Source organism: Gallus gallus, chromosome 1, assembly GCF_016699485.2.
Source record: "Gallus gallus isolate bGalGal1 chromosome 1, bGalGal1.mat.broiler.GRCg7b, whole genome shotgun sequence".
NCBI classification, from domain to species: Eukaryota; Metazoa; Chordata; class Aves; order Galliformes; family Phasianidae; genus Gallus; species Gallus gallus.
In genome coordinates this window covers 4,690,100-4,713,242 of record NC_052532.1, presented here as the reverse complement: position 1 = coordinate 4,713,242, position 23,143 = coordinate 4,690,100, and the positions used below count along the sequence as shown (strand labels likewise).

Sequence of the window (23,143 nt, the reverse complement as noted above, 5' to 3'; positions counted from 1 at the left end):
TTAGATTCATTATGGTTGGAAAGACCACTATGATTGTGCATCAGGTGTTTCCACTAGCAAATTTGAGTAAGTTCTTCCAAGGCTGTTTCTGCATACAGGATAGCCAGCCAACAGAAACTGATCTGCTGGAGGCAGAAACCAATTCAATGCCCTCCCCTTAGCTACAAGCAAAATCTTCCCTTTCTGTGCAAGGAAGAGAACAGGCACAAAAGATCTCTGCAGACGTGCTAGAGAAAGCCACATCACGCTCCCTTTGAGTGGTTCCCTGCAGCAAAGACAAATCTTCGCCCTGCAATTCCTAGTGGAAAGGATGCACACACTACATTCTGACCATTCTCCTCCAGCACTCTATCCCACCATCAACACCACCTCCTTGACACAGCCCTAGGATCCCCAGCACCTGCAACCACCTCACAGACACATCCCATGTTCTGCTTGTGCGTGGGAGCCCAACTGCTTGCAGAGCAAAAGCAGCACCCCTTGAGGTATTTGAGTTGTTACCATACAACAGGATTAGTTTTAATCCAAGCTGCCTAAAGTACCAAGCTGTCAAAGCCCACGTGTTAGTGCCAGACAGCTTTATTTCTGGCCTTCCAGGGACTACTCATGCACTGAGCAGGTGGGAAAGTGTTTAACCATTGCCAGAGCAGAGAGTTCAGGAAGGTTAAGGAGAAGTAAGTATTTGAAAGCACTGAAAGTTGTATTGAGTTAGATGGTGGGGATGGAGAAAATTAATAGGAATTCAGTGAAGAATATTTAAACTGTACGTCCAAAGTATCAATGTAGTTATCAATGCTACATACAGAGCAAAGCAAGAAATATTGGTAAAGCATCTGAATTGCATGCTAAGGACAAAGCAGTCCCCTAGGTTAGAGCTATTTTCAGCAGTATTTCCTCAGGCATTAGCAGCCAGCTCCCTCGGCTGCTTCGGTACATGGGAATATTTATTATGGAAATTTTGTACGCCATCGCAGCAGGGCCAAAAGCAGCCTACACAGGTCCTCAGTTAAACTCAGCAGCTGGCGCAGAGCACATTCTGCTATAACTAAGTTTGACCAGCAGAGTTCAACAGGCCACTAAACAGACTTCAGAGGCCTCCAAGCAATCTGCCTTTCCATTTACAGACAGCAAATGAACACAAAGCATCAAACAGAATAGCCAGTGACCACAGCCATGCTCCTACGCAAGCCTGCCTCCCTGAATAACTTTTCAAGCCAAGATATCCACTTCTTCTCACCATTTTGTGATGCTGCTCTTCAGCGTTTGACTCACTCACTACAAAAATATGTCTTAATATGAGCTGATAGAGTTTGTTTGCCTTAAAGTACTATTTTAGAAGTACTTGAATATTTGAATTGGTACACAGTGCAGGGATGCTGCAGCCATCAAGAGGTTTCCCTCTAGCAAGCTACTTATAGCCATGAGAACTGCAGAGAGGCTGAAGGACTTAAGTTTGGAGGCTGGAGTTTATCAACCACCATTTTCCAAAACCTACTTGAACCAGCATGAAGAGCAAACCTTGCCAGTCTTCATTCTCAGGAGCCAAGCATCTCCAGAAGAGATAGCAGCCTTTTCTAATTTACGTTCCTATGCTTAAAGGCAATCCAAAGAGCTTCTGGGCAAAGCTGGAGGAGCATAAAGGTATAGGAACTTTTGACTTTCCACTAGCCAAAAACAGGTCATTTCTGGCCTCAGCAGCCTCTGGCTAAGACTCAAGAGACTGATCTCAGAATGGGTGTCTCCCACTTCTTTTTGTAAATATGAGAATAATCTATTTTAAACAGTCAGTTCTGGACAGCTGGTTGCCTAAGAGAACAGTGTAGGTTCTGTCTGTATCGTGGATTTGGTGTTTTTCTGGTATTCTGCCTACCTTCTTCTGCAGGACAGCAGGAGAAACTTTTGCTCCTCACGATAACTGAGGAAAATAATGCAAGTCTGGTACAGCAATTAGTCCAGAAACTGAATCTGAAGCTTGTATCAAACTGTGGAGTGTTTGCCAGCATCTTCCAAACCAGTCTGGAAGTTACTTCACAGCAGAGATGAGGATAGAGTTCTGTTTCCTTAGCTCTGCAGCAGGATTGCATTGGATGTGCCATTTGACTCCCATTTAACTTTTCCATCACAGTCATTCTGGCCAAAGACCTGCACCAAGAATGGTGCTGGGTGGATGAGATTTAATCACCAGCTCGAAAACTAAATTCAAAGAGCAGCAGAAACCTGGTTAACTAAACCAAGATTTCCTTGGAAGAGCAAGTTGTTTCTGTAGTCTAAGCCGACGTTTGAGGATGGAAACTTCAGCTCAGAAGTTCATTTCTACTCTGCAAGGCTAGAGATGTCAATATGCATTAACTTCCTCTTGCTTCTGTTCAGCTGCAAATGTGGCATGTGTAACAGTGCTCTGGGATGACTGCAGCTGGGCTTTGAATACTCACTGCACAGTGAAAATGAACCAGGAATATTTATTCTTCTGCTGTCTCATTCGAATGACTTTAGAACATTGCAGCCTTTAAAACTACTCTCAGGTTTAGCCACAAGCCATCTCACAAACCCAACCACTCCCTCCACCTTGTGCTGAAACCTATTTAGGTAGGTGAAGCACTCCCTCTCTTACGCACCAAACAAGTCTCAGCTAAAGCTCCGAATTCAGTGTGGTCTCCACACTAATCCTGCTTCAGTTCAAGTTTCATCAACTTCTAAGAATACAAAGGAGTGAGACTACCCTTAGAATAGACTTAACGATACAAATACTTGAAGTTATTCATATAAAGTGTACCTTCTAAATAAAAAGACTAATGCAAAATAGCCTAAGGGGTTAACTCCTCCCGTCACTGCAGGGAAGCACTGCTCTCCTCCTTCTGAAGAGAAGTGCTACCCTCTAGTGGGGCTGCTGGAGAAAGGCTTTCTTTGAAACAATTTTCCTTCCTCAACACAGGAACTGAAGCAGAGGCTGACGAGCTTACATGCGCTTTTAGGTGTTTTTTAAATGAAAAAAATGGTTTTAAGAAATCATTTGGGAAAACGCCATTTGATAGCCCAGTTTTGTTGCTCTGCTGATGCCTATCATAACTCAAGACAATTGCAAGAACTGCACATTTCAAGAAGAGGCTGGAGGAAACCAATAACAAAACCCCCACAAAAGAGCCCTACAGAAAACCACTGTGACATCCAAACACCATAATTTGTTACACACGTGTCGTTGAGGGATCATATACCTCAGGACATGTACAACCTTTTATCACCAATCTTCTGTGCCCAAGCAGGACTAACACAACAGCAGTCACCACAACCTGGTGATGTCCCAAAACATAACATAATTAACATTCAGGAGAGGTTCAGGTTGGATAATAGGAAAAAATTCTTCTCAGAAAGAATAGTGAGGCACTGGAACAGGTTGCCTGGGAAGGTGGTGAAATCACCATCCCTGGAGGTGTTTAAGAGAAGGGCAGATGTGGCACTGAGGGGCATGGGTTATTGGCAATGGAAGGGATGGGCTGATGATTGGACTAGATGATCTTAGTGTTTTCTCCCCCACCCCCTCCCCCCCAGCCTTAATGATTCAGTGCTGATTGTTGACAGATAATAGAAGTAATCTGTTCATGTTTTTCCCCCTCAACTGGCCATTTTCTTCTCCCCTTTTACAGAAGAGAATAAACCAGTCACCTTTGTAGACATACCATATTCTCCAAAGACCAGATATGTGTACTTCTGACGCTGCACAGCCCAGGACACCACCTTCACACCAAGCCAAATCAGCAGCATCCCCAGCGTGGCATCAAGGATGAAATTAATAAGGTAGCTAGGAACAGAGGAAAAGGTCACTTTGTAAGGCTTCAAAATACAAGTTCAAGTTGTATGTGTTCAAATCTATATGACACAAACTTCACTATACATCTTCAATATGGAAATCTATCAAAAACTATGATTTCTAAATCCCTACTTAGTGGTCCAAGCTTTCCTTCCTTGCCATGTTACTGAATTTACCAATAGCCTTACTAGCTTAAGAGCCTGATCAGCAGTGGAAGGAGGCTCCACCACCTCCCTGGCAACACTCATTTGTTCACACAGCATTAAACACTTCTTGAGTTACTGTTGCCTAAGGTTTACTCCCCCAACAAGAGAGGATTCCATTTACTTCCAAAAGATTCCATTCTTTTGTTCTTAAATTAAAACCAAAGTTTCAGAGAAGCATAACTACGCAGACGTAATGGCCTTAATTTGCACCACTGGAGACTCAGGTTGAATATTAGAAAGAGTTTACTCTCAGAAGGAGTGATGAGGTATTGACACAGGCTGCCCAGGGAGGTGGTGGAGTCACCATCCTTAGAAGTATTCAAAAGAGTAGATATGGCACGGAGGGGTATGATTTAGTAGGTATGGTGGTGATGGGTTGGCAGTTGGATTAGACAACCTCAGTGGTCTTTCCAATTTTAATGATTCTAAACATCTTCAGAATTTCAGAACAATTCACAATTTCAGAACAAGAAAACTGAATCTTGTTGGACACCAAAGATGCTCCACAGGAAAGGCTAAAAGTCACTTTCATAGAGCAGCTGTAAAACGCTCTATGAGCGCAGAAGCAAAGTAAGAGGCAGAAGAATTTAGGAGAGCCAACAAGCCCTGGCTCAACAGCAGGCACTCTGGGGTCACTGAAAGCCTCCAGTTTGGGGTTTCTGATGCAGGTCCAGCAGCAAAATCCATCCCTATCAGGAGATTTGTGCCTGATGAGTTTGCTCTGCAGCTCTGGAGGTTTAAGCCTCTCTGGAAAGCGTGTGAGAGACAGGAGACCTGAAGGAACCTTGCAGTCCCCAGAAGGTTTCATCTCTAATCCAGGGCTTGGTATTTTAATGAACTCCACAGAAAAATCTCTCATACTGTTTTTTGGCCAGTTTTGTGTTATTGGAATCTTGTTCTGCAGCAATAGGTCAGATACTTCTACAGTGTGAAAACACCACCAAGCACAGAGCTACAGAAACAAATGTTTCCTTTTCCAGAGCTTGATACTGCTTCTGAATAAAGATACTGAAAAAAAAAACCCCACAATCTGCTTTTGATATCCATTAAAAAAAAAAAGGCATTAGGATTTCTCATTTCTAAAGGCTCAAACTAGCTTCTTAGAGTTCCCAGAGCACTCCCAGTAAAACTCTGGTAGTTTATACTGGGCAGGATGCACAGCATAGGAGTGTCAGAGCCCAGGAACAGGATTTCAGACTTCTACGCTGCCCAGTTTAGGATTAAAGGCAGGGAGAGCAGGAAAATGCCAAGCACATTAGGAGACACTGAAGGGCACAGCATAAGCACAGACGTGGTTGTTTTCAAACAATGTCAGTTTAAAAGCAATCATCAATCATTCTAGAGGTTATATTTAGTCCCAGCCAAACTTGTGGCTGTTTAAAGAAACACAATGAAGTGCAGCATTCTAATATAAACAAAGGAGATGCCCAGGAAGTTTGAAGGAGCATTTTGGAGCTCAAATGGGATACACACACACACACACAAATCAACTTTCCCTAGTTCTAAAACAACTTGTAGCTGCAAATTGTCTGGTCTGGAGTAAAGATACATTTCTGTTAAATTCCAAATCTAATTTACATAGCCCCAAAATAGGACAACATGAATGCACGTGGTAGGTAAAACTGAAGTTCCAAGAAAAATACCCTTATGTTGGATAAAGGCCTTCAATCACACTGAGCAGAGCATACTTCTCTAGCATCCATCTAGTACTAGAAATAGCTATATATGGTGGAAACCAAACATTTTCCAGTTGGTTTCCTCCCTCTTTTTCAAGATGTGAGATGTGAATGGAAGGGCCTTTGGTACTTACAGAGAGCAAGGGTCCTTCTCAGTGCGTTCAGACAGAAAAATATTGGCAAAGTGGATGAAAAGGGCACCAATTGCTTGCTTGGAGGTATCGTAAAACCTGGAAAGAAAAAAGCAAGATCTGTTTCCTAGAGCATCAGCAGAGGTCAGCCAAGCAAAGGCTAGGCATAGACCTGCTTTCCTTCAAGAGGCATTTCTGATACCCCAGAAGGGAGTTCCATTAATTTCCAGATTACTTTAGGGGAAGAACCAAAGTCAGGGGACAGAGGCTTTTCTTTGCTAATATTGGCAAGCCAGCCTAGCCCTACATACAATTCACAGGATCATCCCACCCATCAGAAAGATTTGATTAAATAGATGATTATAAGACCAAAACTTGACCTGGTCTGAAAGACAACCCATGTACAGCTGCATCAGCAGATCTGAGAGGACCATAACCTCCTGGATCAGTCACTTATAGTGAAAACAAGCTTTCTTGGAGGAGCTAGGGAGAGAATTTATTCCTAGGGAGTACCAGTTGCTTTACTAAATTTGTCTTGGGAAGTAGCAGCAGAGCATTTTATTTAAAGACTAAGTACCAATAGAACAGTCACAGAGCCATGAAGATTGTTAGTAGAAGAAATACTGGAGGTACATGGGCTTTTTAACATCCAAATTTAAAGTCTTACCATATCCTCCAGGGACGCCTCTCTTCTTTTGGTTCCTTAAATCGTTTTACTGCAAAGAAAATTAGAGATTATGTTAACCAGCAGAGCTGAACAGATGTGTATTTTCACGCATTGTCAAGTGGCCAGAGGGAAGCTGGGGAGGGTTCATCACTATCTGCCAGCCTTGATAATTCTTCCAGGCAAATAAAAAGTTATGGTAGTGATATTCAAACTACGTATTCCATTAGTCCATCAAGCTTTTGGATTCCAGAGGCACAATAAAGCCATCTCCTCCTTGCAGCTCACATGACCAGAAGTCAGTAAGCACCCCTACCATAACGGTGTCAGGGCCAAACTGCAAACAGGTAAGGCTCCAAGCTCATGCCAACAAACTGGAGACACTATTAAAACACTGATTTATTACACAATGTTCTGGATGTTCACTGGCTGTGTCTGGGATGTGGTTTCAGTACCACCAGCCACGAGACTCAAAGAATATATGAATACTTCAAATGAAGTTCCTTTGCATATAGATTAGTTCACTCTTTGCAGCCACTCAGGTCCTGCATTCCAGGACCCTTCAGTGCTGTCTATCATAGTTACTACTTGCAGATAACACTAAGTTTGTTTTTCATTTCTAAACTCTGTTCTGCTCACAGTGGTCTGAGCATTGCAGAAGCATCTCCAAGGGTCCCAGTTTGCTTGTTCCACAGATTTATGTTCTCCCTGGATTCAGGTGGCATTTACATGCCCAAATAGGAGCTGCTAATAGCTTCTTAGTGCTATACCACACACAGAAGTTGTTTTGACTGCTTTGCTGTCAATCCAGCTAGGAACTCATTTTGCAAAGCATCACCTACCAGGCCAACTCCTCTTCCCTTAAACCTAAGATATCAGTGCTCTGTAACAAGACGACCTGGAAGAGATTCTCCCACTGTATTTTTTTCCCAACCTAATTAACAAAAGGGCATTCAGTAGCATCATTTTGCTTTGTGAGATGGCTGCTAGCATCTACACCTAAGTCTAGAGGCTCTGCAGTTACATCTGCTGCCTCAAAACCCCATGTAAATGGGGAACTGACCTGTCACAATCAGTTCCTGAAACACTACCATCTTGAACAGGATTTCAGAGTTAAAAGTACTGAGCTGTGAGGTTTTCTTGTTTGTTTGTTTTTGGAGGAAAAAAGAAACTAATTCAGTGCATCTGCACCCGATACTCCATCCTAGGACATGAGCATAGCAGCTGCTTCGTGGTGCCATCTAGCGGAACATAGAGCCTGAAAGCTACAGAACACACAAGTATGAATCATTGCATAACCTCCCTAGGCAAGCTATCTCAAGGGTATGTATTAGAAGCATGAATCACTAAGCCCTTCATCAACCCCCAGATTTGCCCAGTACTGAGCAGGTCATTGTGATGAGCGCTCTAAGAGGCTGTTGAAGCCCAAACAGACTGCAAGCAATCTACTTTATCATCACCAAGTCTCTGCTCTTGGAGCTCTGTAGCTTACTCTGTGACTTAAAGAGTAAACCAAACACCAGAACAGACACATATAATTGGTATCCAACTCTAGATTACACTCCTCCACAGACCCATTAACTGAAAGATCAACCAACAGAGCAACAAGCTCAGTAAAGGCTGGGAAAAAAAAGATACCACATTAGCTGGAAACAGCTATTTCCAAATAAACTGCTCTTTTATGTCTTGCATCTATATCATAATTAACTGATGCACTGGGTGAGTCTCACTGTACTTGAGTACTCAATGTGCCAACTGGAGCCCAACCATCTGCCCCAGGAAACAGTTCTGGGCTGCTTTCTGTGGGAAATTCCTGCCTGATGCAGCCTGAAAAAAATTCTAGGAATTCCCCTGCTTGGATGCTCAATGAAATGGAAACTTTGCACCTCTTACTGGCACAATGGCAAGGTGACTCATGAAAAAAATATATGTCCTTCAGCTCTAGGACTTCGGGCACATCCAAACACAAGCAGTTACATTTCACTCTTCCACAATGAATAAACAAATCGATGGAGTAATGAAGCTGAGAGGCCAGAATTCTTTAAGCTGGAACTAACAAACTTGAGGCAAAGAGTACAACAGCTTCTCTATGGCACAGAAGAGCTCTACAGGCCACCAAGCTGACCACCAGCCCAACCACAAGAGCATGAGGGATGATTTTTACTGTTGTCCTAATGAGAAGTGACATATATGTATCCACAGCCACTCAGGCTAGAAATACAGTAATTCAGTGTGATAAGATGACAAGAGGTAAGAAGTTAATGGCGTGGTGCCTTGTTGAACATGGCTTGTCATGCCTCATTAGATTTAAGAGAGTTATCTGAGACTCTGTAATTATCAGAGACAGTAAAACTGTTGTATTAAAGATAAAAGCTAGTATTATAGAGAAATAATTAACTGCTTAATAGGGCATTAACTGTGCAGAGCTGCATCAGGCTGTCTCTGAATTAAGCCAGAAAGCCAGCCAAGATCACTGGAGCTTGAACAGGCAGCAGAGTAGTTCAGCAGCCACGACCCAGAGGTTAAGGGTGATTTCAAATCTGTGTAAAAACTACTCCAGGTCTCTGAAACCTCAAGAAGCTGATAAAACTCCTCTCCTCCAAGTCTCCCTGCAGGGGATCTGAACCAGGGCATGCACAGATCCCTGGGTGGATGCTCAAGCTCAACTGGCTTGGGAAACAGCTCAAGTCTCTTCTTGCTCTTCTCAAAGGAAATCTCTATTCACTGAGGCCACTCAGCTTTCCATTAGCTACAGGCATGGGTTTGCAACCGTGGCTCTGGCAAGTCTTGATAGTGGACAGATCTATTATAGGACAAGTTGTGCTTGCTCACGCATGGAAGCGCAAACAAAAATTGTGATCTGAATTTTAGCACCTGTAACCAATTAAGATTGTTTAGTACAGGATGCCAGGCTGGACCAGGCTCTGAGCATTCTGAAGTTGCTCAGATACAGATGTCCCTGTTCACTGTAGAGGAAGAGTTGGACTAGGTGGGTGGCTTTTTAACGTCCTTTCCAACTCAAATGATTCTATGACTCTAGGTGCACAAGACAGAAGGGAGAGGATCCCCAACCAACTGAAGACAATACTAAACAAAGAACTCCCCATGCTCACAGTTAAAGATCCATGTAATAGAGCTAAAGGGAGGAAGATGAAGACTGTTTGCCCAGGTTCTTTCTGTGTTACTTGCCCCTTCACTGATAGTTATTTCAACCACATCCCTAATGATGCCTTAAGTTTCAACTGAATTGTAAAGTGAGAGGATGTCAGCTGTGAAATAGCTCACTGGAGAAACGTTTCCTTCAGAAAGGCTTCAAAGACAGCCTTCTAGAGCAAGAAGCTTCACAAAGCTCTAACTCTGAAGATGCTCCAAGGAACTCAGCCACACTGTAGCAGAGTTTAATTCATATGATCTAAAATATCCCGGGGAAAGGTAAGAGAGGTAGGAAAAGAACATCCACATCTATCCCATTAAAGAGATCAAGCCACTGAGGTGACAACCCGAATTGGTGTCTTTACAAGTTAACACTCACTTCTACTTGCTCCAGTTAGAGCAGACAGAAAGCCCCGAAATTCAGCAAAAGGGAAGGAAGATGAACAGCAACTTCGGAGAAATGCCTTTTGCCTATGGCCAACAAAGGGCAAGGCAGGAAACAAAATGCTCCCAGACCCTTCCTCTTCAGTCAAGACAATGAAGATCAGAGACACTTTAAATTCACTGAGGATCTCCAGGCAAGGATGAATTTGTCCATCTGAATAGAAATCCATGAAACGGTTAAAAAAAGAATGTATCCACTTGGGAGAAGAGTACTTATAGATCTGCAAGGAGTCAGAAAATGACAAGGACAAGGTAAGAGCTCAATGAGATCCACCCCTCCACCCTTCTAATTTTTTTTCCAAACATTTTTTTTTGCAGACAAAGTGGACATTTGTAGTGTTTTCCCGACGCAGTGCAATGGAAACAGCTTTGTCTGCCCCAGATATGTATGGTTCCTTGAAGATATGGGACAGCAGCAGTGCTGCCCTACAGCCTACTTTTGTAGTAATTAATTTCCCAGTTATAATTGATAAAGACTTGCATAGCTCCAGATTCTCTTCCATTGTTCCTCACATCTTGCCCATGCAGTAGAGCAACCCCTTATGCAGCATCTTCTCCTCAACATCCCCACTGACCATGCACTGCATACGGACAACATCAACGCAGATGTACATCTGCCTATTACCCCTCATGGAAATAAACCCCTGACTTAAGCAGAATTAGCTACAGTAGCAGCAAAACAGATCAGCAAAACGGACTCCTAAGTGAAATATCTATAAAACCAGAGGGGGAAGCTTATTTCCCCAGTAGAAATCCCCTACCATGAAACCAGGAAGCTTATTTTTGCGACAGCGTCACACCACCTGATTTCTGGCCTTACTGAATAGGATTCAGAGCTACTATCCTATGGAGGAAATGCTGTTCCTCTGCCATCCTCCACTTTATTTATAGGTAGCAGAGTCTCCAGTAACACATTTCAACCTATTTTGCAAGACACACCCATTCTCAGGCTTTTTCTAAGTTCCTGACAGGAAGAAGCCAACATGTAGAGACCAAAGCTATGGAGGCTGCACTATTTTTAGCATGAGGTTGCAGCAACTCAGACTGGAGACACAATGGGAGGAAGCAGCAGTCACTGTTCACAGACAGCAGCCAACATGCTGCCAGCAAGATAGAAAAGCTCAGAACACATACCCACCACCTCAACACAGAGCAGTGCTCAGCAGCAGCAGATCTATCAATGGTTTGAAGAGGGGGATGCTACAAACCTGTGTATCATGCAAGTGACAGAATGCATTTGGTGCTTCCTTCCCAAACACTGTTGTACCAAGACTTCAAAAAAATTTACATACCTTTAACAAAACAGGCTAAATACTCTGTACACAAAGGGCAAATATGCTCTGGATTATCTCTGAGTGCAAGACATGAGGCAACAGGGAAATAAAAAATGATACCAGCTCCTACTGAACATATCTGGATATTTCCAGGCTTCTCTACAGCATCTTCTCAAGGAAAAAAGCTTCTCCCAGCACAGAGAGCTCTGAATTGCAGCAGAAACATGCATCAGTAGCAGGTTCAGGCACTCAAAGCAGTGGACTTCTGCAAAGCATCCAAATCCTGCACAGTGCCACGTACTGGAGCTTCTAGATCAATGCAGATAAACCTTACAGAAAGGAATAATTCTGCTGTTTCCAAAACAAAAGGACTTGGAAATATTTCCTCTCCAGGATCCATAGACCATCTATTCCCATTCCTCATCTAAATCCAGTTACCCACAAGCCTACTACAGTACAAGCTTTGAAACTCTAAGAGCAACAGCATCATCCCATCACCCACCCTGCTCAGCTGGAGCATCCTACTAGCACGGTACATGAATTGCCCAGGTAAAGGTCATGCAGTACTCAGTTTCAAGTTCCACCTCATGCAATTAGTGTACTACCAATGTCTTATTTCTACATGGATTTTTATGGCTGCCATTAGAGCATGGATGTCCAACCTTTTGGCTTGCTTGCACCACATTGAGTGAAGAGGAGTTGCCTTGGCTCACATATAATTAATGTATATAAGTAACAAAGCTTCTGTTTTCATATTGTCATTAAAACCAAGTTGGACACATACATATTAGAGCCTTCAAGTGCCAAGTGACCATAAACCACTTTGTGATAAAACCATTAGCTGTATGCACTTACTGAGACCAGGCTCCATTTGGCCAGGAGGTCTTAGAAGAGACCTAGACTGGGCTCTAGCTGAAATGTCATTCCAACTGTGCCTGGGGGAGGCAACAGAGGCTCTACACACAAAGCATCTCCAGATTCCAGGTCAGTGCCTTGAAATACACACTTCAAACATGGGAATGCTTTATATCTTCAGACTAATACATGATGTCATTAAGAGACCTAACAAATGAAGTTATGCAATTGAGATTTTTTTTTTTTTTTCCAAACTTGAAGTTTGTCAATTCTCTCACAAATACCAAATAATCAACCAACTGGAAATTTAACAGACTCCTCCCTAGAAGTTTACTTTCTCCACCCTTTTAAATGACAAAATTTCCCTGTAAACTTTCTTACACAAGAGTTAAGAATCACCTATAGCATCAATCATCCACCGGATGCAGCAGAACCTATCTCCAACAATGCATATGGTACTTCACAGCCCATGGGTTACACATAACTTCAGGCAGCTCAAGCTTTGCCTGCTTGTTTCTCAGCCTACCCAACCCATTTGTTCCTTCAGCAAGCAGAAGCCTCCTCAACTTCTATTTCTCCCAATCATCGTTTAGCACACAGTTCTCACCACTTGGTTTAGCAGCTCAGAAGGTGACTTCCAAGAGGAGGTCAACATAATCAACAACTCAAATTCAAAAGCTCCATAGAAAGCTGTGCTTTGCTTAATGAAGCGTATTAAATGCCACATGGTCCTTCCAGCTTACAAAGCGCAACACATGTTTTCAAGCTCAGCCAGTTTTCACATGTATTGAGGCAGAAGGAAAAAAGTCATAGCAGTCCTGCCATATGTAGCTTCTTGCTTAACCTACAAACCTGCATGCAGACCTGGACTACCGGAGTCACAGCCCTGTGCTTCACACCTCTCCCAGGCTGTAAATCTTTGTGGCTTTATTTTTTACCCCCACAAGAGAGGGTGGTAAAGTCCCCATTTCAGTATAATGAATCAAATCAAATACAGTCATATTTTCACATTAAAGGAAGCAAAGTCATCAGAGCCTGTCCCAGGCATGGCAGTGTAGTGCTCTCATGTCCTGGACAGGTTTATTAAAAAAAAAAATCAACAGAACATAAGTCTGCACAGATCCAGTGATCTATCATTTAGTTCTCTTTCCTGACATACATGCACACTTCAACCCACTTTTTTTCAAGAGATACTCAGTGTAAAAGCTGAAGCACCACATAGGAAGCACGTAAGATAGTTCTGAAGCACAGAAACAGCGCAGCAATCCAAAGCACATACAGCAACAAAGTTGAGTTCTGCACTAGAGCAGAATTGTCCTGAGTTAAGTGCTATTCCTTCCACCCATCCCTCAGGATAAGGAAATTCAAACCATTCCACAATAAGGATGGTAAGCCACTGGCGCCGGCTGCCCAGAGAAGCTGTGGATGTCCCATGCCCGGAGGTGACCGTGGCCAGGTTGGATGAGGCCCTGCACAGCCCGATCTGGTGGGTGACAACCATGCCCAAGGCAGAAGGTTGGAACTAGATGATCTTTGGGATCCCTTCCAACTCCAGCCACTCTAGGATTTTACCAAAATTTCCCTCCACAGCTGAGAGCTACTGTTTGTTGTCACAGTTGAGCTGCTATTCCACAGTCCTACCTCAGGACCAGCCACTTGGGCCAAATCACAATACACTGCCATAGCACAAGTGTTACTAAACCTTGTTCAAGAGCTCAGAAGAATGCTTAAAAAGCTTCAGGAGAGGTAATCGAAAGAAGAAGTTCTTAACTGACTCCCCAGATCTGTTTCACTTGTTCCCCTGTTAATCTAAAAAGAAAAACGTGACTAAGATATCTATTCAAGACCTCTGTCTTCTCTTTCTAAGGGATTTGGTGTCCAAGTGACAAGTTTGTGCAACCCCCACAGCACATGCAGCAACTGCAAAATCCACTCAGAAGCCAAGCATTGACAACTACTTCAGACAGGATTTCTGAGTTATCCACATCATGACCTCCCCAAGGGTAAGCTCTTGCCCAGGAAGCTAGATTGCCAGCCACAGCTGCAAGGTTCTGCTGCTTCTTTTTTTCCAGTGTTCACATCTTAATTCTCTTAGCAAGAGTACCTCCAAAACCACAGTAGGCAGCTGTGAAGGATTACAGCTGATTCTCATTTGATTACTAAGTCAGAGAAAGCCCTGGACAACACTACAAAGGAGCTTGACTACAACTGTAAAGACAGAATACAGTAGTTTAGAGTATTAGCAAACTCCAAGGAATACTTTCCTCACTGCTGTAATAGTGGTGACCCTAACCATAGAATGGCTCGGGTTTGAAGGGAGCCTAAAGACCATCCAGTTCCAACTCCCTGCCACGGGTAGGGGTGTGATAGCAACAAGGCCTGAGGAAAGAGCATGGAGCTGTGTCAGGGGAGGGTCTGGGAAAGGGTCTGCACAAAAAGACAGCGGGCATGGAACAGGCTGTCCAGGGCAGTGGGCACAGCCCCAAGCTGCCTGTGTGGTCCTGCATGGAGCCAGAAGCTGGACGTGATGGTCCTTATGGGTCCCTTCCAACTCAGGAAGTTCTGTGAGTCTATATTAGCTCTTGCATCAGAGGGAGAACAACATTCACAGCTACTGCTAGCAAATCATCAAGTCCATGCTTTCATTTGTGGGAGTATTTTGATAATTAATACCCTTTATTTCATGAGGTATCCCCCTTGGTTTATGGATCAATTAACACATAGCCTCTCCCACTACAGGAACAGGAAAAAAAACCACAATAGAAACAACAAAGTAGTCTGCTCTTACTGTTAACATTCAGTGAAATACAGGCCATGAAGTGTTGCAATGTCATTACTCCCACTGGAACAAGCTATCAGCTGTCACAGGAGGAACTTGTTGCAGCTTTCACAAGCTGACTGGCATTAAACACTGGAGTCCAGACAACACAGAGATTCAAGACCTGTGGCTCCTCAACCCAACTGGAAGCTTTAGTTACTGTCACTGCAGGTTTTTACAACAAGGAGAACAGATTGAGGCTTGTGTTAAATCACTTAACCCCAAGGAGAAGCACCCACGGTGCTCCAAGCACAGCACAGCTGGGGCACAGCACCAATGATTTTCTCAGGTCTTCCAACATCAGTGCCCTCACCTCTTCTCACTGCTTTCTCTTATTACCATCCCTCCCCAGCAAACAGCACTCAGCCCAAAAAGCTTCACATTTTAAGGGAAAGTTAAGCAAAACAACATCACAAAGCAATTAGAGGAGCTATTATTCTCACCAAGCAGCACCGTACCTGATGCTCATCCTATTTTTTGTCACATTCTTCCTGCTTACACCGTTGGCTTCCACCCTTCATTAAAATTTTCTAAGCCACTGAGCTCTCACATCAGAGCCGCGACTCCGCGGTGCCTCATTACCATCAGATAAAGGCTCGGAACAACAGTTTTACAAGAGAGCATCTGGCGCCCTAACTGCCGGGTGCGAGTTGCTGCCATCCCTTCTCCAACCCTCCAGATCTGGAGGAAAAACTTCATAAATTAAAAGCGACACGAAGCTCCGAGCAGTGCCGGCAAACGGGCTGCGGTACCCAACTAAAAGGGACGACAGTCATAGCATCCCAGAATAGTTTGGGTTGTAAGGAACATCCGCTTCCAACCCCCTAACTGCAGCCGAACGGTAAGTTGCCCAAACCCCCGTGCAGCCCGACCTCGAGCACCTCCAGGGATGGAGCATCCACAGCTTCTCCGGGCAGCCCCGGAGTGCCTCACCGCTCTCCGAGTAAAGAGCTTCCCCCAGCACCTCGCCCAAATAACAGCCCCGGAGGTACCGCGGTACTCACACATCAGCGTGCAGAAGACGCACAGCGCCAGCAATGCCTGCAGCAGCACTCCGAAGCAGCCCAGTAGCGCTCCGCTGCCGCAGCCGTGAGTCGGACGGGTCGCGGCCATGACCGGGCGGAGCGGAGGGCAGCGAAGAATGGAACGCAGCCGCCCCGCTGCCTACAAAGCCGGCTCCGCGCCTCCGCCCCTCTGCCGGCGGCCACACCCGGGGGTGGGGTGGGGTGGGGTGGGGAGGGACACGGGTGAGCGTGGGAGTGGGCGTGGCGATCGATGGGCTGAAGGATGGAGATGGGCACAGGGATTGATATTGGCACAGTGATGAGTATGACTGTGGGTGGGGATTTAGGAGTGGATTTAGGGTTGGGCATAGGATGGGCTTAGGGGATGTCCGGTAGAGGTCACTTGGTGGTGAGGGGACTTGGTGGCGTTCGGGATGCTGGGATAGAAAATTTACTCTGGTGCCTTGGCAGAATCTGGAGTGCTGGGATGGGGAAGGTGGGTAGATGTCCCAGCGGCCATTGAAGCCCCAGATATTGGGGGTTCTACTGGGGCTTGGGGTGCCTGGATGGGGAATATGGATTGGGGTCCTTGGGGGGGGGCTTAGGGTACTGGGTTGGAGAGGGTAATTGGGCATGCCAGTGAGAACTGTGGTGCTGGGTTGTGGGAGTCCTGGCAGGGTTTAGGGTGCTGGGATGGGGAGTTTGGACTTGGGTCCCACTGAGGTCTGGGGTGCCAGGTTGAGGGGTTCCTGGTGAGGTTTGAGAGGGTAGGATGGGTTGGGTTGTTTGGGGAATGATGTTAGGGATCAGGGTGCCAGGCTGGGGGAGATCCTGGTAGGGTTTTGGATGCCAGGAGAGGGAGGGGATGTAGGTATACCTTTGGGGGTTGAGCTGCAAGGTTGGGGGGTCCCAGTGAAGTGTGTGGTGCAGTGATGGGGAGTTTAGGCTGTGGTCCCAGTGGAGTCTGGGGTACTGAACTGAGGGGTTCTGTTGAGGATGGGGAGTGCCAAACTGGGCACATCCCACAAGGGCTTGGTGTGCTCTAATGGGGAGAGTGAATGAGGGTCCTGATGGGTTTTTGGGCCACAGAGATGAAAAGGACATGGAGGAGTTTTGGGTGTCAAGTCAGGGAGGAATGTGGGGGTCCCAGGAGGAATTGGGGGGGGGTTCTATCTGTGGCAGGATGATCTGATACACTTCAGGGTCTACTGATGGGGTCAGTATCTTAAATTGCTGCCTCAAACTTGCTACTCTGCCTAATACCATTCCCCTCCCCCTCTACAGCCTCCTCCCCAGAGGGCAGGTTTCATTTTCTCTTTCTTTTCAGTTCTTCAGAGAGCACTGAGGTCACGCAGCTGAGTTTTCCTCCTTGTCTTCAAGACACAGGAACTTGCATTCAGCTACAAAACCGAGCGGGCTGCAAATCTCATCATATCATATGACTCCGAGCAGTAGCCTTAAAATCAATGGTAAACATTATAAGACACTAAAGAAAATCATGGGAACTTTTTCTTATCTGAGTCAACACATCCCCTGGTACCAACGTGATGAAATAGCCCCTGCCAGATATAATCCTTCCTTTCTTCAAGGGTGAACCAAATTGTGGACTGGCAGATGCTCAAGTCACCAGCTTTAATCACAATTTAATCACGAGTTCAATCAGCAAGCTGGAAGTTTGATCTTGCTAAGTCATTTTCAGCTGATTTCATGTGTGCAACATAGTTTCATAAAAAGGTTAATTCCTCTGGGTTGGTAAATCTGTATCTTGCAATCAGTTGCCTTTATATTAAATTCTAAATTCTAAATATTAAAGTTGATATTATTACATAAGCCAGCTGAACACCTTGCTAGCATCTATAAAGCAATATGTATCTTAACACAGATTTACTTTGGCTCTAACATTTTACTTTTTCTTAAATTTCCTCGGCTGCTTTTGAAGAACCATTTCCAAGAACTGGTTGCTGGATAGCAATTTTTCATCTGGGAATTGCCTCAGGCTCTTTTTGCCCAAGTATTGCACAGCATTTGGAGAACACACACACAAGACATTTGAAGTAGGTGGATAGTTCTTAAAATTTCATTTTCTGTGGATATCCTTCAAATTATTCATCAAAGCAGACTGTGTGTATATGTGCAAAGGAAGGCTTTCCCAAGGCTCCCTCTCACCAGTTGTGCATCCTGCACTCCTGCCAGCCAGTAGTGATGGTTTCTCCCTGCTGCTCCACTCAGCAATGGAAAGTTATCTGAAGCCTTATTTTCAGATGCTGAAACTTTTACAAGAGAGCCCAGTATGTGTGAAAACACACAGGCTATAAAAGAGAGAAAGAGGAAAAATCCTGATTTCACCCCTTCCTGCCCTTCACTGCAGTGAGAGATAGCAATCCCTTAGTGGTTATTTGTACTCAACACTTCACTGTGAAACCATAGTCTTGGCTTACCAAAAGCATAATTTGCACTTCAAAATACTTGGATTTTTGAAACCTGTGCAAATAGCCCTTAAAGCTCAGCTGTGTTGGTAGTAGAGTCTGTGGGCTCTGGCTCCTAAACTCTGCTATATTATTTCAGCAACTAAGATGTCCCATACCTTTTGTTCCCCAAGGATTTCTATTTCTCTGCAGAGGCAAAGAGGTGCAGAATCCCATTTAAATGAGGGAGAGGAGAGGAGAGGAGAGGAGAGGAGAGGAGAGGAGAGGAGAGGAGAGGAGAGGAGAGGAGAGGAGAGGAGAGGAGAGGAGAGGAGAGGAGAGAAGAGAATCCTTCGCTTTTCCCAAAGCCTTGGTTGGATAAAAGTCTGGAGAGGCTTGGGTCACAAATGGTCAGTTTATGTTGATTTACTTCCATCTATCTTTGTGATCTTACAGAAATATGGATGAGAATTATTAATGCTACTTGCAAAAATAGCAAAGTGAGAAAAAATGAAACCAAGTAAGCAAATACACAAGATTTTCTCTAACTACTAGAAATGAAAAAGAAGTAATTAAAAGAAAGAAAATAAAGTCCTGAGAAAATTTAATTTAAATATTAGATGATGGTTGTATACTTAAAATCAGAAGAGCCAAGGCACTCCAATAGTTTCAGGTAGTAAGGGATGCAAAGAGCAATCCTGGCAATTTTGTACGTGTGAAAGGAAGGATAGAGTAAATCTCTGAATTCTCAGAGACAAGAAGACAAATACTCACACAGAAACCACAGAAAATACTTTCTATATTTTTTCTCTTTAAAGAAGGATTAGCCAAGGCCTGACTGACAAGTAAAATTGGTTTATAAAGAGTAGAGCAGAGACAGAACAGGACAAGAATGTGTCCAAAGATGAGATGAGGTAAATCTGAGGTATGCCAGAGCCTGAAGAAACCTGTGCAGGAGGAGCTATGAAGTGAGGCCAGGGCAGCTGACCTAAACCCACCAAAGAGACATTCCATACTGTATGGTGTTATAGTCAGCATAAAAGTGAGGAAAGAGGAAGAAGGGGGGCTATCATAATAAAAATGTTTGTTCCTTTAAACAGTTGTTACTTGTATTGAGACCTTGCTTCCCAAGATATAGCTGCCCATCAGAGTGAAAACACCACAGCAAGTAAGAACATCTCATCTCCTTGCTCAATGAAAACCAACCTTGACCAAGGAAATGACAGCTGGAATACCAAAAAGATGCTGGTACAGGCTGCCCAGAGAAGTTTTGGATGCCTCATCCCTGGAGGTGTTCAAAGCCAGGTTGGATGGGGCCCTGGACAGCCTGCTCTGGTGTGTGATTTAGCAGTTGGCAACTCTACTCATGGCAGAGAGGTTGAAACTATATGATCTGTGAGGTCCCTTCCAACCCAAGCCATTCTACGACTCTGCCAGGGCATCTCCCATGACATTCCCATGCTACATGAGCATAACACGTGGACTGAACACATCTAAACCCACAGCAGTGATGAGCAACATCAACAAAAGGAAGACTTAGCAGCATGGACCAGTTAAGTGTTTTGGACTGCCAGATTTGAAAATGCATAAGATAACTGCATGGTGTTGAACTAGATTGAGGTATTTATTATTATTGTTATTATTTTCTGTTTCTTGGTGATCCTGCTCTATTTTACCCTATGGATAATGAGAACCCATTCATTTTCTTCTTGACTTTGGGTTCTTACCACCTACCATCTCCTGAAAAAGGCTCTCCATATTCCTTGAAGACAATGTGGTTTTTTTTTTCCCTCTGTTTGAAATAGCAAATAAACTCTTTTGTTACAAAAAAAGGGTGTCTTGGAGCACTGGGAATTTTCCAGCCCACTGCAATGCCTAGTGGCAATTGTCACCTTGTCCCATGCACAACTGGCTGAAAAGTTCTGTGTGCAACGTGGCACTGGCTAACATGCTGCAGCCTTTGCTGTGTCTGTGCTCTAATTCTCAAGCACTCCAGGGCAAGGCGGTGTGTTGCAGGGCTTCCTCATTTCAAAGGCACGGAGCTCTGGGGAGCTGCTGGCTCAGGATCAGGTGGGATACTTGGTGCTGGGCCAAGGGCTCTATCTGATTTGCATCTGCTTCTCCTTGCACTGAGCTGAGAAGGAAACTTGAGTGCAGGAAATAGTGTTCTTTTCCATGTCCCATGCCTCTTTTAATTTTTTTTTAATTTTCCTTTTTTTTAGGTCTATTACATTTTTGAAAAGTTGCCACAGCCTTGGATGCCTTTACAGCAGTGCTGTACAATCATAGGTTGAAAAACTCAGGCTTTGCTTTGTAGCAGCTGCTGTTGGGTGGGATCCATCTCACTTATCTTTAGTTGAGATATCTTTTGTCTCCTGTTATAGTCAGTGGAGGAAAATAGCCTCTTGGAGGACACATTCCTCTGATCTATTCTGGTCTGAGATGAAGTGAGTCCTTCCCATCTCCAGCTGTAGGTGTCCCTGTTCATTGCAGGGGAATTGGACCAAATGAAAATCAACTAGTCAAATTCCTCTGCAATGAACAGGGACATCTACATGAACAGAGACTGACATAGATCCCTTTCAACTCAAACGATTCTATGATTTTATGATTCTATGATGACAAGCAATTCAGTGGCAGTCCTCTGTGTCAGAAAAGTCATGTGAAAATATTTGCTAATTTTTACAGCAACACATTGGTTCTTCCACTCACTTGCCACTTAAGGATTCAGGTGTTTTGTATCCCCAAGTCCCCAGTGTAATGCAAAGGATAAGGAATGTCTGCAGACAGTTACTGTGACATGAGTGGGAGGAGGACACAGAGATCTGCCCTTTTCAGGATGACACGTACATTTTTTATTTGAATTTATTTCTCATCTGTAGAGAAGTTATTTCTGAAAACAAGGGCCCTTGAGAAAATTTTCTTTAACTGATAGTTCAAACAGGTTTCATTCATAATGCCATCAGAATGGATCTCTGTTGATTAAAGAGTAAGTGGTGCTTATTTTACCAAATTATCCTTTTTTTTTTCTTTTTAATTGTTTTTAAAAGATTTGACGTATTTAACATTCACTTCTAGGTTATGTTCATAAGCATGTGGCCAGCACCAATTTTAATATCAACCAAGACTTTGTATTGCTTTATACTCTGAGGAGTAGTTATCAAGATAACAACTCTATATTTTTAGTAAGTGCTTTAGCTACATTATCATGAGATGTTCAGTTTCCAGCTCTGAATGAATGGGAACAACCTCATACCTTACAGGACCTGTGCTATTATTTGCATGCCATGTTTGGCTTGGAGCTGGGGCTCTGAGACAGTGTTTGCACAGCTCACATTTGGCCACATGAGCCAGTGAGGCAGGCAGCTAAGGCTCCCAGGGCTGTGTCATGCTGTGTGGATATGCAGAAAGAGGCAGGTCTCAGCCTCCCTTCCTCCCTCCTCTTCCTTAGAACACCCCAGCTGTGCAAATCAGTCCATTAGTGGACATCTCCTTCATCCTGCAAGGCTATCCCTTCTCTTGTGGTAAGAGGCAAGTGTGAAGGAACCTCCTATAGGTCCCACCATCCCTACAGAAATGATTATCCTACATCAGGATGGACCCCATTGACATCCTATATCACCCTACATCCCTACAAGGATGATGGTTATACATCACCCTAGATTCCTGCAGTGCCTAGAGACTCCACTGATGACAGGGCAGCTCATCTTTACCAACTCAAGAAATTAGAGGACAGACCCTGCTCCTTAGTCCTGCAAATTGCTCAACAGCTGAGAAATCACTTTCCTACTCTGTTGGTAGGGTAAAAAGCCCATCCCAGACCAATTAATTCATATACTGTTTGTAGAACTCCATACTGATGGGAGAATGATTTGATGTTTAAGGGTGGACAGAAACTCCTGTTTTAGTGACTGGCTTTGCTACAGTCTTAGCACATTATCTTGGGAGTTTTGCAAATAATTAATAGAATTATAGAATCAGTAAGATTGGAAAAGATCACTAAGATCATTTAGTCCCACCATCAACCCATCACCACCATGCCCACTGAACAACATCCCTAAATTACCAGCATGATTGGGTGTACCTTTAATTCAGACCATTTTGCCGATTATGCGTATAGAGAAACTTCTAAAACCCGGCACAACTGATGAGGGTGATGAACTGCAGAGAGGCTGGGATTTTTTGAATTGACTTTAGCACTGAAATGAGGGGGAACAGCCAAAGATTACCTAACTGGAGTACAAGTACTTACATAAGCATAACCGGAGGTAGTGCTTTGGATTTCCCGAGTGTTCCTTCCAATAGGATACTGGCAACACTGCAGCACATACAAAACTCTATGATAGTGAGGCTGTGACTGCTGGGGCAACAGGAGAAAGCAATGGGGAAATTCAAGGAAAATAGCTAGAAGGAACTAAGAAGTTACCTTTTAAGGAAGTGACAAGACCAGCTGCCCAGATGAAGTGACTCTACACCAATGCATGCGGCTTGGGAAACAAACAGGAGGAACTAGAAGCTACTGTGCTGCTTGAAAACTATGATATAGTTGTCATCACCGAAACCTGTTGGGATGATTCCCTTGACTGGAGTGTGGTTATCAATGGCTACAAGCTGTTCAGAAGGAACAGGTGAGGAAGGAGAGGTGGGGGTGTTCCTATCTACATCAAGAAAGGAATAGAATGTGAAGTTATCCCTAAAGAACAGTCAT

The 23,143-nt window shown here is 44.1% G+C and overlaps 1 protein-coding gene across 2 annotated transcripts in view; it reads right to left on the bottom strand.

The window, feature by feature from the left end:
* LOC121107866 (store-operated calcium entry regulator STIMATE-like) overlaps positions 1-16,219 on the bottom strand; it is a 29,933-nt gene extending 13,714 nt beyond the window's left edge. For both annotated transcript variants that reach the window (XM_040654431.2, XM_040654422.2), the window contains exons 1-4: positions 16,031-16,219; positions 6,486-6,534; positions 5,822-5,917; positions 3,675-3,796 (exon numbers count right to left, since the gene is read on the bottom strand). In XM_040654431.2, coding sequence (XP_040510365.1) covers positions 3,675-3,796; positions 5,822-5,917; positions 6,486-6,534; positions 16,031-16,139 — 376 coding nt within the window. In that variant the 5' untranslated portion in view covers positions 16,140-16,219. The remainder of the gene's footprint in view (positions 1-3,674; positions 3,797-5,821; positions 5,918-6,485; positions 6,535-16,030) is intronic.
* Between the last annotated feature and the right edge of the window lie 6,924 nt (positions 16,220-23,143).